The sequence below is a fragment of the Lycorma delicatula genome, chromosome 8, assembly GCF_047948215.1.
Source record: "Lycorma delicatula isolate Av1 chromosome 8, ASM4794821v1, whole genome shotgun sequence".
Classification (NCBI taxonomy): domain Eukaryota; kingdom Metazoa; phylum Arthropoda; class Insecta; order Hemiptera; family Fulgoridae; genus Lycorma; species Lycorma delicatula.
The window spans coordinates 98,366,422-98,384,514 of NC_134462.1; the positions used below are offsets into that span (position 1 = coordinate 98,366,422).

At 30.6% G+C, this 18,093-nt stretch overlaps 1 protein-coding gene across 16 annotated transcripts in view; it reads right to left on the reverse strand.

Moving 5' to 3' along the window:
- Positions 1 to 17,843, reverse strand: part of Mbs (Myosin binding subunit) — a 308,562-nt gene extending 290,719 nt beyond the window's left edge. For 10 of the 16 annotated variants that reach the window (XR_012757331.1, XR_012757329.1, XR_012757330.1 and 7 more), the window contains exon 1: positions 17,515 to 17,842. Coding sequence is in view for 9 of the 16 variants with exons in the window: in XM_075372614.1 (XP_075228729.1) it covers positions 17,515 to 17,763 (249 nt within the window). In the remaining 7 variants the exon portion in view is untranslated. Of the gene's footprint in view, positions 1 to 17,514 lie in introns of all 16 variants that reach the window. The other 6 variants (XR_012757327.1, XR_012757326.1, XR_012757325.1 and 3 more) reach the window with 3 other exon arrangements.
- Positions 17,844 to 18,093: the final 250 nt, after the last annotated feature.

Sequence of the window (18,093 nt, forward strand, 5' to 3'; positions counted from 1 at the left end):
AAGATTTATCAGCTGTTTTCATTTACTTACCAAGGTGTCAGGTTTGTTAGAAATCGGTGTTATTTTCACATGTTCAGTGAGAATTTCTATTTGTGCAGTGTTATGTTAAAATGGAAGATACAAGTGACTATTCGGCGTTTAGGCGCAACGATACGCAAACGGAAACGATAACATACTACAGATACGTTCACTACTTAGTAAGGAAGCTTCACCGGCAGTAATCGCTCCGAAAGTGGAGGAAAAAGCCTTTTCCACCAGATCAGTCCTCGATCTGAAACGATCTCGACATCTCTTCAAGTCGAATGTATGACTCTAATGTCGACGAATCCCGTCTCCTACCTCCTCATAAAGCTGGAAAAAATCTTTGTAGATAAAAAATCTCCGTTTAACACTTCAGAAAATAATGAAACAAATAAGATCTTGGGTTTAACCCCTTTAAGCCTGCCGGTGTTAATGAGGTTCCTCATTGGGATACGGCTTTAAAGGAAACTTGTAAAGCTTTTCCCGATGTTCGATTACCGAAATCAGTTTTCTTCTAGACGGGTTTCTTCTCAAGGATTATGTTATCTACCCAAATAACAGATCTCGAAACGTATATTTTGGGGTAAACAAAATCCCCATTCTTATGAGGAAATCACAGACTACCACCACATGTAACGATGCGGGCGGCGATATCTAAAACCATCTGATAGGACCGTATCTTTTAGTTCCTTGTATGAAGTAAAGGAAGTATTGTGATCGTGAAAAATTTCGCGTTTCAGATTTCAACGGAAATATCTATTTTGACCGTCCCTGAATCCATTTTGACTAGTTTCGGCGTGACTTCTGTACATACGTATGTATTTCGCATAACTCAAAATCGATTAGCCGTAGGATGTTGAAATCTTGGATTTAGGACTTCTGTAACATCTAGTTGTACACCTTTTGACTGCAATCGACTAAACCAAATGTGTCCAAAAAAGACCAAAATCCCCCAAAATTTGGATTTTTTCTTAACTGCAGTAATAAGCCCTCATTAAAGCATTTCAACGATATATCACAAGTGGTACTTATTTCCATTGGTTTCAGAGTTATAGCCAAATAAAATTTAATTAATGAAATATTTGTATATCTTACAAGAGGAAAGCACATCAGTTCGAATCAGACTTCATCTCCTTTTTTTACCTTTTTTTAAATTTAAATGTTTTATTAATAATTATTAACCTCCGACTGTAAACAAATTCTTACATTAAATAAAAATTTAATAATAACAATAAAAAAAATAAATAAGAAAAAATATCAGAAGTGATTAATGAAATAAATTTTTATGTATTTTTCATTTAAAAAAAATGTGTATATGAAATTTAATAGGCGTACAAGGAAGTCATGAGGAGTCCACATCAGATTTAAGGAAGTGTTAACATGTCATAATTAAAATGCTTGAAAATTACTTTATTCCTCTGCTTCGATCAGTCTGTATAGAATCGACTGTCAATTTACAGCAAGACGGAGTTCTAGCTTATTATGTTCGGAAAGGGACGTTTTAAATGAACATTTTGAAGATAATAAGAGATAAAAATTGCGGAGAAAGGTTCAAAAGGAAAACAACTAATGAAAAATAAACTCCCGTTAAGTTAAAAAAAATTCCTGATAGCAAAAGGGATAAAACTCGTCGAAAAAATCACATTTAGCACTAAGACAAACCGTATTAGAAAAATTTATACAGAAGAAAAAGTACAGAAAGGAAAAGGGTGGGTATTTTAAATAATTTAAAAGATCATGGTATTAACTTCTAAAAAACGATCTTAGGACAGACATCTTTCGGTAAATAGATTTGCTCGAGAAGAGAATCTAACACGGCTGAAAAAATAGATTAGAGTAAAAAAAATGTAAACTGACAAGAGCCCGAAATAATTTACTATCTTTATAATAATCCAACCACTTAAAAAACAAAAAAAAACTCCTACGGGTAATGCGCTTGAAAGTATACGTACGGAAAAAGTAGGAGGTACGGCCTAATTGGATTTAAATCAGAATGGTACGTTTAGATTAACTACGGTATAAATTAGAAAAATTTCTTAATTCGGAAGCAATTTTAATTACCTCATTATTATAAGATAATTAAATTACTTATTATCTTATAGTAAAAGGTAATTAAATTACTAATTTGGAAGTAATATTATAAGGTAATTAAATTACTTCCAAATTAGAAATTTTTCTTAAATCATTTGATTAAAAGTGGGAATGTAATAAGATTAAATGGGACGGACATTGTAATCGCGTTAAAACAATATAGAAGGGGTTTATAATTTCTTTTGGCGAAGACTTAAAAGATTTTTAAATTATCAAATCTTTTTGGATAAATTAATATTTATAAGCTACATTTTGTACGGAAATTAAATAACAGCAGATAATACGAACTGTTACCGGTTAAGAAGATTAAAACGATCCGATTACTGAATCCAAAAATGACTCGTAGTCATGTAGTCCCAAGTTTTTTAACCTGGGATTACTAGGTTTCTCCGAAAATGATCTTATCATCTCACCGTCCAACCTTTTTTCTTATCCTACATCCGCCTTCATCTAAATTGTTGGATTCTGTCAAATATACAAATGGCTTGTTAAACCCACACTGAAACCCACCGGGTTGGTCTAGTAGTGAACGCGTCTTCCCAGATCAGCCGATTTGGAAGTCGCGAGTTCCAGCGTTCAAGTCCTAAAGTCGGTTATTTTTTCATTGATTTGAATAGTAGATCGTGGATACCGGTATTCTTTGGTGGTTGGGTTCAATTAACCACACATCTCAGGAATGGTCGACCTTGCTTCTTTCTTTACTGTTTAGCCTCCGGTAACTACCGTTTAGATAATTCTTCAGAGGATGAATGAGGATGATATGTATGAGTGTAAATGAAGTGTAGTCTTGTACATTCTCAGTTCGACCATTCCTGAGATGTGTGGTTAATTGAAACCCAACCCCACCAAAGAACACCGGCGGTATCCACGATCTAGTATTCAAATCCGTGTAAAAATAACTGGCTTTACTAGGACTTGAACGCTGGAACTCTCGACTTCCAAATAAGCTGATTTGGGAAGACGCGTTCACCACTAGACCAACCCGGTGGGTAGGAATGGTCGACCTGAGACTGTAAAAGACTACACTTCATTTACACTCATATATATCATCCCTCTGAAGTATTATCTAAACGGTAATTACCGGAGGCTAAACAGGAAAAAGAAAGAAACATATAACTGAGGTGTTACACGGCAGGAATGTCTATTTATGAGCTAGCCCGTCCTGGGAACGATTACTAACCGTAACGGCACAGAATGCTCGGGCCTACGGTTAAATTAAATCGTTAGTAATTAGACGATCATCCGATGAAGAAGAAAATCGAAATCCTTGATCAGCCACCGATTTCAGTATTCTCGCCCGGAATTTTACCTTGAACATCAAACGGTCAGAAAAATAGTCCAAAATCTGTCAACACACATCCTATCTGTATATTTTCATTTATTTTTTTATTTATAACACTAGTAAGGAAAAACTTTTTAGCTGTTTGTACATGAAGATATTCACTCACGAACGCCGTTAGCGTTATAAAAACCGAATCGAAACTATAATTTTACTTTACACAAAGAAATAGCGTACCTATTACAAATATACAGGAGAACATAAATTATTCACCGCATTTAAGGGGTTAATAAAAAATAAACATAGCAATGTACCCGGAATAAATTCTTTTCAGACGTTATTGTAGTTACTGGATTTACTGATGACTAATGAAAACGCCGGTGCGATTAACGACAGGGAGGATCGTCAATTGAGAAACGGTTATCGTGCAGGCGGCAGACCTCCTATCTCTGAGGAAGTTGTGGATCGAAACAGAGACTTTCCGAATAAGCCCGGATAACCGACTAGTCGTGCGAGTTTACAACTGGGAATACCGCAATCGACAATCGTAAAAGATTCTATCTACAAAAGCGCCTACTTCAATCGTACAAAATTAAGATTATAATTCAAAATAAGTGAATATTACATGACACGGCTAAAAATAAAGATGGTGCGCTATTTCGCAACGAAAAACCGTAAAACACAAGAATACAATTAAAACTGCACTTTTGTAATGTAAAATAATTATTTCGTACGCTGATAACAACAATCGGGAAATTATCAGATTGTTTTTTTTTCGACATATTCTCGTCCGACGTAGAATCCCCAAAAAATAAAATAAAGATAAATGAAGATTTAAGCTATCATTTATATGATCAAATCCCAAGTTAGCGAGTGCGATAATCCTTTTTTTTTTAAATTAGACGATCATAAATCAAAGTTTAAAAGAGGAAATATGTTTAATTAATAATAAAGGTTTAACAAATTAATATAGTGACCGGTGAATTTCCCACGAAGTATTTTATTACAAACATTTATCCGATATGTACTGATTATATCAGCCAACCGACTACCAATTACGAAATTTGATACGCCAAGTGCTGACTACTTTTACAGTTACCATACAGATCGACCTATAAAATAATCAATCATATCAACCGATAGAGAAACATTTATTACAAATATTTAAATAACATAATCAATTTAAATAAAAACACCAAACTTGCATATAAAATAAGGACACAAAGTTCGTAGAAAGAAACGGATTTCAATCCGGTTCGATATACTACGATCACTACAAACTGTGAAGTATAATTAATTATAACCATTTATCTTCTTTTTTTCTTCTTTTTTTTTTAAATGAATTACAATTTAAATAAACTTCAGACATCAGATCTACATTAAACTGAGGAGCTTCATTTTTTATAACTATCTTAACAATCTACTTGATATCCATTTATCTTACAGAATATATATTATATTGGCCATCTTTTCTGTGTAGAACATTTGACGTTAGCGTTAACTTGAACCATTAAAAATATATTTAGAAACTTATGGAAAAAATTCGACCTGGTTGAAAAGCTCGTCAATTATTTTATGTAACCATTACAAAAAGAAAAAAAACGACCATTAGAAAATAATTAAATTTATTATGTATATTTTTTTTAATACACCAAAATGGATAAAAAAATTAATAAATATGAACTTTTAATAAACTAGATTGGATTTTACGTATGAATTTTAAACTCGTAAATTATAGAATATTAATATAGTACGGGAACCCAACTTTATTCACAACTTTTTAACAGTTAAACCACCAAAAAAAAAAAAATGGCCGTTTAACATTTTTCAAAAATAAAACTGGTCTTCACTATCTCTTAAATAATTGCTCAATAGTGAACACAAAAAAAGCAACTGCTTTACCTCGAAACTATCTATTTTTAGTTTTAGTTTAGTTTTAGAAAACTAACAAACCACCCTTCAAGTCCCACCCCAAACCTCCATCGAAAAGGTTATCAAGAAACCTCTCCATTTTAAATGAAAAGAACAGGATTACGACACATCAGTTTAAAGGGCATACAAAAACAAACATTTTGAAGTAAAATACTTCAGATTATGGCAACTAAAGAAAATGACGGCCATTTAATGTTTCTCACAGCCGACTTAGAAATGGCCCACAACAGTACCTCTTAAATAACTGCTCGATAATAAAAAAAAATTTGGATCCGATTTGACCAATGACGGTTTTACCTTAAAAGTACAACTGAGAAAAAAAATAAAAAATCTTAATAAAGATTTTTCAGTTGAACCCCTTGACCGAACGGCGTTTTATCATCAAAATTATACCGTAGAGTAAAGTGCAAAAAAAATTTTAGGGAAACATTTTCAGCCGCACGAGACCTTACTCGAAAGCTACCGTCATGTATACGATTTTGCAACTTGAAAAACAAATAAAATATCAGAAATCATAAAAAATGAAGTCGAATCCCCCGAATCCCAATTTTCCAAAAAAAAATCTCATGTTGCCTACATTAATTTACTAGATAAAGTTGCACTTTCAATGCTGAAAATTAAAGTTTAAAAAATAATGTATATTTGAAGTAAGTAAAATTTTGAAAATTTTAATAACAAGTACTTTCAACGTATTAAACCTCCATTTTTATACGACTACTACACAAAATGGAAAATGGCGAAAACTACCCCTTTCCCTTTTTTTTTAATTTTTTCCAAAATTTAATGCCGTCACATACAGAAATTTCTTGATCCATTTTCGAATTTATGTCAAACAAGAGATATTCAAACGATTTATGAAACGATTTTTGAGAAACTATTTATATTCTTACGAAAAACACACATCTTCCGCATTATAAAATCTTATATCGCATTTCAATTTATTTATAGTTTAAATATACTCGTATGACACACAATGATAACATAAAAACGATCATTCAAACCAAAAACAGCCGAAAATACAGAACAAAGGGTTTCAAAAAAATAATTGAATTAAAACGGGACCAACAAGATTATATTTTACAGTGAAATATGTATAATAAATAACATTTATTAATTTTAAAACCCGTTAAACGGGGCTCCCATTTATTTTATTGTACAGCAATTCTCTGCACACTTTAGTCGGGGTAAAAGCAAAATAAAATACCTTTATAAAGATATATTTAAGACGTTCGAGGTAATTTAAAAATCTCATGTAAATACCTCATTTTACTTTTTTTTTGTAACTATAAAAATATTAAACGACTCGCTTTCACACTTAACATAAATCTGGAAATCGATTCCGAAAAGCCTTCTGAAGGAAAAGTACCGTTAATCTGAAAGAGAGTTTAATATTAATATTTTCGAAGATATTACACTATTTTTATAATAGTGATGAAATGCGTATCGCTCTGCACCATACGGAAAAACAGAAACTCGTTTAAAAGAATCGTAGAAACACAAAATGTTTCGCCGACCGAAACAGATCGTTATGTATTTAAGAATACTTTCACAAAATACGTCTGTTCGCTCATCAAAGCAATATACCTTACGATAAAAGACGAACCGAATATACGACTAACTATAAATAAATTCTACAAGAATCGATTGAAAAAAAATAAAAGTCTCACTAGTTCGATCGGCCGAAGCGTATGTTAACGGATAACCGATTCAGAGGATCCAGACACACGGCGACAGCAACCTCTTGATATCCGGTTCCTGTATTTTCAAGATCCCAGAACGAATCTGGAAAAAAGTTCCTGAAAAGCGGCCCGGGATGGAAGAGGAAGAAAACTTCCGTCGAAAAATATTAGAAAAGAACGAGTATCACCGAAAATTACAATAATCGGCAAAAGGCAATACGATATTCTCACGATTAAATATAACTTACATTACGACGAGTTCATTATTTGTCTTCTTCATTCGTAATAATCAAATAAATTTTCATTCGTAAACAATATTTTCGGTTCGACTACTACGTTTTAATTCGACTATCATTTATCTTTCTTATAAACCGTTGATGCGTGCGCAACAATTTTAAAATAAACTTAAAACGAGAATAAAAAATTATTCTTTCCGATAAAAATTGTTGTTAAAAGATAAAAACAAATATCAGATCGATGTCACAACGAATAGGCCGAAGAAAGTTAAACACGTAAAATCTCGAAACTATAATGAAAAATATCACCTAATTTCGATAAAATCAAACCTTTCAACGCTTTAAAATAAGCATAACTGGCAGCAACCTTTCCGGCCTCGATCACGATTAAAAGCCTTGAAAAATGAAAACAATTTTTTCATCGGTCATTCATCGACGGCTTTTGCCCCATCGGTTTCAAAGATAATGGATTACATAGGGCGCAATACTTAAAATAGACACCGCGGTTATCACTTTCCCTTTCTTCAGAGATTTTACCGATTCTTTCATCAGATCTCTCATAATTTGGAACGAAAACATTCAGAAGAGACGTATTCATATTTACATCGATTTAAACAGCCTTAAAATGCCCGATTCACCTAAATACTAAACCGAGATAAAATATTTGAAGAAAATATAGTCTACTCTAAGTAGTAAATGTAAAATTTAAGATTACAGAAAAAAATAAGCCAAATATTTCTCTACATCTAAATTCAGATACCGATCGGCGTATCTCCAGAATTCCCGTATTAAGATATGTATTAAGATATTCATATACGTATTTTACGAGCGTTACAGACTTTTTAATTATATTAACGAGTATTTTAATTAAAAGAAACTACTCTCAAACAGAATTAAAATCGTATCGCATTTACGTAGATAAAGGTGATACGGGTTTTAAATTTTAGAATACGACCTAATTTAAGACAAAATTTTTAGTTTAACAATAATGCTCATCTTTGATTTTCTTTAAAGTAAACGTACATGCGCATGCCTACGACGCCGGCAGAGCGCAATAAAAAAAAATTCTTATAAATTGTCGGATGGTTTCAAACTTTCTCTAAAGATTATAACGATATATGATTCGATTTTGTTTATACCTAAGTATCGGTAAAGACTTCGAAGTCCCGATTCACCCGACAAGCACTTCGGCGTCTGATCTGACTTGTACGATCGTACGACCACATCCTAACGGGAAACAGTGCCGTCGGATAACACCTACAGGCAATTCTTTATAACAGACTTCTTCTTTTTCCTGTTTTAGCCTCCGGTAACTACCGTTCAGATAATACTTCAGAAGACGAATGAAGATGATATGCATGAGTGTAAATGAAGTGTAGTCTTGTACAATCTCAGTTCGACCGTTCCTGAGATGTGCGGTTAATTGAAACCCGACCACCAAAGAACAACGGTATCTACGATCTAGTATTCAAATCCGTGTAAAAATAACCGGCTTTACTAGGACTTGAACGCTGGAACTCTCCACTTCCAAATCAGCTGATTTGGGAAGACGCGTTCACCACTAGACCAACCCAGTGGGTTCTTTACAACTAAAAGTTAAAAACCTGACATGCACCGGCAATTCTTTTGCGATAGCTTGTGATCTGTTTTCTGATTTTTTAACAGCACAGATTACAATAAATTTGCATTTTAATACGAATTAAATACGAATGTAGAAAATGAGGGTTATCAATATTATTTCAAAACACATTAACGCAATACTATTTATCTTTTTTAACAGAAATGTTTAATTGTAGAATTAAATAAACTGGCCAAAGCGTCTTCGAAGTAGTTAAGCGATTTAAAAAGAAATATACCAATGTCGTAACAAACAACGGTCAATTATGCATCGTAATGTTAAACATTTCTGCGGCATGATTTACCAGAAAAGAATATTTTTAATTTTAAATAACTTATTTTTAACGACTATCGCGTTCATGCGATCACTGAAACGTCGGTATTTTTAATTTACTAATAATCGGTTCATCTAATTCGCATTTACTGTTACCAAACAAATATACATATTTGCGTCGGTCCGCATTAGTTCCGATGAATATTCTCATAAAAAAAATAACAAGTAACGTCTACAAACACCAAACAACTCGATCCATCACGTAACAGATTTCAACTGATGCGTGAATCTCACACAATAGGTGATCTAACAAATAAAATACGATCATCGCCTCGACAGTTAGAACTGAATGACCGGCAGAACGCATGAAAGAATTAAGAAAAACAAGAGCAGAGAAAAAGCAAATAAACAAGAAAGTATTTTTAAAATCGGCCGAAGGTACGATAAAAAAGGAAAGTAATTCGGATAATGTACCGCGCAGATAAATTCCTGACGTAATTAAAGATATATATAATCAGAAATAATTTCGGACTATAATTAAAAGATTATATTATCACTGGAAGGCGTAATTTATCGGCAACATACAAGTCAGACATTAATAACATGGCCTACTTACACCACGGATTACGTTCAAAATGATAATCGAAATGGATCGTAAGGTCCACGGCTGAGCGAAAAACGATCGTATCGTTAGTTTCAGGAAAAGCACACTTTTAAGGTATTTTTACAGCATCTTGTTCCAAAACTCTTAAAAATATAAATTCAGATTTTTTTCTGTACAGATGTAACTCGGCTTCTAACAGAAAAAGCGCAAACTAAAATACTATTTTGGGTCCCGCACCAAAAGTTTTGCGCGTAAACAAACACATCGTCATGAAATCAGAATCACAACCGAACGTGAAACTGTCCAAAACCGTGAGTCAAATAATCGACTTCGGCGATTAACTGATATAGACGATCGATCGTACCGTTCCAAAAGTTTCACTGCAGCACTTATAGCCGATAGGACGACATATCTTTAGAGAATAAATCGTTTCCGAGGCCCAACAAATTTCATTGAACTTCATTACATTTAAGAGAACAGCAAAGCAAATTGTGTACCGGAGCAGAATAAATATATGTTTGGAAAATTGGATACGGAGCAATTCGCAAGAGTAACTGGTCGGAAGAATTTTTAAAACGAATTGAAATGTGTCCAAAACTAGTGTATATCCGTATGAGTACAGATATACACTGTGTTGAGAATGTCACTACCAAAATTAAAGACCGTTCGATTAATCTATAATAAATGTAATCCATCTTTAAATCTAGGATCAAACTTTCCAAATATTATGTAAATGTTTTTTTTCTTTCAGTTTTTGAAATAAAATTTCTATAATGAATAGAATAAATTTATAGAAATGCGATCTGGAAAAATATAAATCGCTTATGACTTTTTTTGCTGTTATTATAAAATGACTTTTATAAACCCCAAACTCATCACTAAACGTATAGTGCACACAGTATAAATCTGTCTATATAAAGTAAACACGATTCACTTTTCTTATTTTTTTAAATCGTTTAAAAAACAATTAGTATTCGAGCCACAACGTAAAACCGACCCGTGATATTTTGTAGTCAGGCTCTTAATTATAGCAATTTGAAGAAAACCTTACAATAAACAGGTAGTTGAAATTTTACCTAGCTTCAAAATGTAAAATGAGGAGTGCCACAGGCAAGCGTCTACAGTCTTTTGTGTTTCTTACTGTTTATTAACGACACGCCTCGAAATTTTAAATCGCTGAACGGTACACTCTTTGCAGTCCAATATAATCGTATCTATAACCGAAGATAATTATTTTCTAGGTTACCGGTTAAAAAATTATTCACGGGTTGGATTATAACTATCTAACTTTAAATACAGATAAAACCGTTCAATTGTATTCATCAGGTAGACCTAACATCGCTAATCGTGCGGATATATTTTTCACATTTACAGTAACGATGATTTTTGATGCTCGTAACACAAAAATTTTGGACGTTTTATTACACGACAAATTCTCTTGGGATGATCAATCGATGTCATTCTTAACAAAATCAAACGATGATTTTTCAATTTAAAAAAATGAGCCGTCAGATGATGGTCTGGCGCCCATAAAAATGACCTGTATCGACCGATATTTAGAAAATTAAAAATGTACCTAAATAATCACTTAATCTTAAATAATAACAATATCGTCCTCCATGAAACCTGACAACGAAACTCTTTTCGTGTAACTGCAGCTTACAAGAAAGGACCTTACTATCCTTACATTAACATTTTTAATATATTATCGAACCGTTTAAAAGACCTCTCACTGGTTTATTTAAAGTACAATTAAAAGATTTTCTTTTACAGAAACTACTACTCTGTATATGAATTTTTAAATAATGCTGATTATAAATCTTTTTTAAAAAACCTGAATTTTCTGCATCTCCATTTAACATGAACATAAATGTGTGCTCAATAATTTTCATTAACGTCTTAGGAATCGTGACTTAATTTTTTACATTTAGTACCTTCATGTATTTATCATCATATTATTTCATGCGTTTATATTTTACATCATTAATTCGGATTTTTATCACATCTATTTTTTATTTTACGATTATAATTTTATATTTGTGGTGGCTCTGCTCTAATAAAAATTTTACCACGGCTCAATCCCACAGACAAATGTAATTTTTTTTATATTGGAGTATCATATCTACCAGTTCCTGACAGAATTTATATTAAGAGATTTATAAAACTTTTAAGTCGGCACATCAAATTTTTAAAAATAGCCACTGTATATTAAACTATTTATCAAAAAATGAATCCACCTAATGTTAGGGGTGTAGGATGTATGGGATATACCGAAATGAAACGACTAGCACTAGATAGGGAATCTTGGAGAGCTGCATCAAACCAATCAAATGACTGAAGACAAAAAAAAAATCCACCTATACACAAGTATAAAAGTAAATCATTTGACGACTCCTTTTAATTAGTTATAAATCATTCTAACAATTAATAATAATGAATAATTTTGAACAATTCATTAGCAAAAACATATTCATAACAAAAAATTGAAACATCAAAACATGAGAACGGTATGGAAAAAGCGGTCAGAGATAATAGGCTCAGTAAAAGAAAGTAAAGAAAACAAAGGTTTTCAGATCCAACAACAGTATTGTTACTCAGTAATAGCAAACACCTTTTGTAAAAGTCATAAAAGAATTACTATATGACAAACAGCTGAAGCCAGGAATAGAGGATGTAACAAGAATGAATATAGAACGATTGGGCAAAGATTTTGGGATAAAATAATGATTTGATACTCAACAAAAGATACAGATAGCGATCAGAATCTTGTTATAACAACAGGGAAATCAATCGATGTAGAAAAAATGGGATATAATTAAAAATAAAATGCTTTAAAATTAAGCATAAGTAAGTCAAAGAAACATATGTATAGATTAGTATAAAAAAAAATATGTAGAAAATACACAAACAAAATGAAAAGGGACAAATGTAAAGCCAAAGCGCAGAAATCTCAGGATAACACAAATTATCATTATTAATGAATAAATTTGATATGAATAATAAATGGTATCAAAAAAACTGCACTTATTTTTGAGAACAGATAGCATAATTTTATACAAAACTGAAAAACAAATTCAGTTTGATATTATACTTGAAGAAAAAATAAATTTATGATTTCAGAGAAGACTCTATTTTAAGATAATAATTTAAACAAGATTTAGGTAAAATATATATATATATTATACATGTACATTTTTTTAACTAGGTTTGAGAGTAGACTGTACAAGTTACAATCCATTTCACTTATTTTTGGAACTGATGTAAACAAACTATTCAAGCACAAAGTTGGGTTAATGAAAACATGGCTGCCGTGGCCAACACACTTTTGATACGATATAAAGATTTTTTTATCAGTTTAAGAACTCTTTTACCATTAATTTACTACTGAAAATTGTTTTTAAAGTTTCTTTTTTTTTATTTATACAAATAAAATAAAAAATTAACATAAATATAAAACGTGTTTAGTTTTTGTGAAACTTTAGTTAGCATTAAAAAGGCCTAAATCGATCACTGCAATATGTTTATTTAAAACATTTTGCATCGCTATAACAACAGTAGTAATGAAAAATAAAGCATTTAACCGGTTCAAATCTGTGTCAGTGGAAAAACATACCTTTTTTCTCGACACATTTAGCTTAGAAACATACAGCGGCATTTTTAAATGAACTAACTATATTTTTAAACCTAAGCAACAAGTATTCAAATTTTTTGCACGGGTCCACTTGTCAAAATGAATGAACAGAGTAATGGCATTCTGATATCATAGAATAACTGGACTGTTATATATATATATATCTATGTACTGAAATCCTGTAATAGCTGCTAATGGATGACAATGAATTTTTTGTGTGAAACAAAATGATATGCCTGATTGGGACTTTCACAACCTCCCTGATAAAACATGGATATGATACTACTCTGCCGTGTAAATTGATGAATATAATTTTCAATAACACATTAGATTAGGTATTTAAACAAAATTTAAATTATTATAATTATTATTGAAAAAACTAATGCCAAATTAACATTTTTTAATTCTTACAAAATGCTAATGCATCGTCTTAACAAAAAGAAAGAATATGCTGTGGAAGGCTAAAAAATAATTTATAATAATAATAATAATTCAGTATCATAAAACAATATCAAAAACCATAAAAGTTGAAAGTTTGACGAAGAAAGAAAAAAAGACTAGAAAATTCTAATTAAGAACTGGCGATAGGTGCCTGGGTCAATTTATTAATAAAGAAATATATGAATTAAAACTGTAGTGGGAGAAAAGTCAAAATACATAAACCAAATGAAAAATAAGTACGCGACACAAGCATAAATCAAATTGAAGAAATGATAAATGAAAAATAAATACAAAATTCCAGGTAAATAAATATATTATATATATATTATTCATATCATAGACCAACAAGATAAATAAGACATACAGTAAGTAACTAATAACAACTTTTACAAGTCAGTCAAAAAAGCCATCAACAATTAAAATTAAAACAATTACCTTATACATGGAACCTTTATATATTTTCAATAATTTTAATCTGTAAAATAAATTTTTAAGTATACATACTAATTACATAGCCAACACCTACATTTCCACATACAGAAATATTTCAGCAGTTTAAATTATTTGTTATCCCTGCAGGCTCCATATATAGTTAAATATGTTGTTTAATTTAAAGTTACTAGTGGTTACAGCTTATCATTGATTAATTAAAAAAATGTATTACTGCTTTTATCTGACAACAAAACATAATTGACAGTACAGAGATTAACATCAATAAATTAACCTGATACAGCAAACTACACCCACTCAAGCTCAATCTGTGTACAGATGCAAGTCATTGGTTTACACCACAAAAAAAATAAACACAAACTATATATTACTATCACAAAAGAATAATAATTATACAAGTAAAATAAATAGTAAATATTTAATTCAGATGCCATTAAAAATATTAACAACGAAAAAATACAATCGGCATGATGTTATCGGCACATTTTGTAATCTTCTATCTCATGTTCACAGAGAGAAAAAATAACATAAAACACGAAGAGCATGAAATGTAAAACAAGAAATCCACTTAGCATGACCCAGACACATATAAACAATGATTTATCCATTTATATTGAAAATTTTATTATTACCCAAACTTTTAACAAAAAAATTTCAATTCTGTTGAAAAATCCTTACTAGAAATCTATTCACAAATTTAAAATTTACATTTCAACATCAAAAATATGATTGTAGTATAATATACATAAGAAATAATTAAAATTTTATTTCAAATATCTTGCAATAAGAAAACAGTTCAATGCACAATTTACTAATTAATCAAAACAACTAAAAATCAGTAAGTTATTACATTGGTATGGCATCAATCAAACTAAAAGTAATGTTGCCTCAGATGTTAACAAAATTTTCACAACTAATTATAAGCATTCTTCATTGAACACACAAGTTACATAACTAACACACAGCAAACTGCATTCAAAATCATATATTTTAAACATTAGGGAAAACACTACTTTAAGGAACTGTTTTTTTTCTTGCACCCTTATATATGGCACTCACTTCATCTGTCATTTAGTCAGATTTTTTAATTTTATAGCGTTAAAAAAAATGTGACAATATGTTTTGAAAACATTCCAACTACATTTTATTGTAAACACACCTTCAAGTTTTATTACAATACAAAGTTCTCAAGGAACATTTAACAGTTTAATGATGGACAAAAAATGGGTGCCAGTTAATAAGTACAAGCAAATACATATAGAAATACTATAATGGCAACTATAATACTTACAGAGTATTGAAAAAAAATTTTAATTCATTTTGAAGTTTCATTTCTGTTTGAGTCATAGTAATTTGCTTACAAAGTTTACAAATAACCCTGTTATTATAAATAAAAGTTAATTTTATAATTGTAAACAAATATACAAGTGTGGGTTCATTAAAATATAGTTCTGTCATTAATCTACAAAAAAAACCCAAATCTGTGTGTAACAATTTAACATCTACTTTTAACTATTAAAACTGTAGATGAAAAAATATAAATTATAAAACTATATTCCATCAGTGTTTAAATAAAACTAAAAACATGTGCTAACATTACGTTAACTTTTATTAACAGTTAAATTGTACATTTCTTTAAGCTTTTGAAATATCCAGTTTTCAGTAATTAAACAGTAAAATGTCCAATCAAATAAATTAACCCCAAATGGTATAAAATATAAAGAAATTTACAACAGAATATAAATGCCAGCAAATAAAAAAAAAAACTGTAAAAAAATTGACCATTACTTATTTTGATTTGCCTTAACGGTTTTCCATAATGTACGTGTACTTATATTCATAAACATTATTTACACACTGTATTTTTTTTTTCTGTTTTATAAGAGTTTATACAAAAATAAAACATTGTGATTTATTTACTGATAAATTAACAACAAAAGTAATACTCAATCATTGGAATAAATAACTCAAAACAGTGTAATTAAAAACTTATCACGTGTTCATTCAGTAAGTAACTGAAATCAAACAGCATGAAAATAGTTATTTTCACAGGATGAAGTGCTTAGTACGTATACAAACATTTAATATAAACAGCGACACAAATTAAGTTTGTCAACAGTGAAAGTACAACATATAATAATAAAGGTTGGGTAAATAATTATTTTAACTAAAATAAGACAAAAAATTCACAACACTGAACTGGTTTAAACAAAAAGGCTGAATTAATTTAAATTTCTTACAATATAAGCTTTATATAATTAAAGCACTGTAACATGAAATTCATTCAATTTGTTTACTCTACAGATTATTATAATTCACATAAAAATGAACATCCAATTATCAAAACAGGGCTAATATTTAATGCAGAAAGGGTAAAACTGCAAGTGAGGTTAACAATAATAGTTAAAGATATAACATTTTTCTGACAGAGTTTAGTAATTTTAATTTGTCAATTCTAAATTTACTGAAGAAAAACAATGGTTCTAAAATATTAATCCCACTTACACAAAATGTAAATAAATAATTAGCAAGGTTAAAGCTATTTTCAAAGATTACTCATGTAACTAATCAACAAGCAATTAATCAGACAAACATAATAAAATATATAGTTATTAAATAAATATTTGCTATTTACAAATTTTTTTGGGCAATCGTAATACTGCGAGAATTACAAAATATTCAAAGCTACTCAAATTATGATTGTTGTCCATAACGGTCAGCAGTGAAAATATTTACTATTTATTTCTTAATGACAAATCATATATAGCTAAATTTTTTATATTAATTCTTTTAAATTTACTACTGAAAGCGTTAAGGCATAAGTTTAGAAAACAAAGTAACAAAATTAATTGAATTTTGTTTGTCATTAAAAATTAATAGTTTTGTATAATTCATAGCCATGTTTACATTATCTCGGTAACCTAAATATAATTTTACACAAAACGAATACTTAGGCATCGATTACATTCAGGTAAATATTAACAAGATAATTATTTGATACCGATAAGATAAAAGACAAATCTAATGGTTTAATAAACAAAATCATGTCAATCGTAATTATTATTGACAAATAACAGGTGGCACGAAACAGATTATCGTAGGCCTAGTAAGATTTCTATTCATCACTGAGGTTACGACTACAGTACATCTTTCAAACGATTAATTTAATGATGACGTTCCGTCGTACATAACTTCACGTCATCAATTTGTAATATTGAAATAATACATTCAGAAGCAAATAATTACATTAAGTAAATACCTGATGTAGGGAAGTTAATCCATCGACGTTGGCGGTGTCGATGTCTGCTCCTTGTTGTAACAAGCGCTGAACTTCTTCCTTGTCTCCAGCTGCACATGCTGCTAAAAAGACACAATCAGACGAAAACTTTATTTTCCTCGATTTATTAGGAACTACTGGCGATTCACGACTTGTTTCCGATTCCTCCCAACGTCTCAATTGTTCTGCTCTTTTAAAAAGAGCTGAACTAGAGCGGGTCTCCGTGGACATATCTAACTACACTCCATACGTACCTTAACTGAATAACTAGGCCTAATAAAATGGAGGGGAGCAGTCTATTTTAAACTCGCACTCAAGTTCTCTACTCCGCTTTCCTAACAAGGTGTATATGACTCTTCGAGTCTGCCCATGCATTGAACAAACAACAGCTCCTGCCATCTGTCGGTTATAAATCTAACTTTAAATAAACCATGACACCAAGTTTTAACCGCCAAAAGCCTATATTTTCGAATTAAACTTTTTTCTGTATGTTATTCAAATAGTAAAAAAAACTCTTAAAACAAAAAAATTATGTTAGTTTAAAATTATCATTATAGCTTT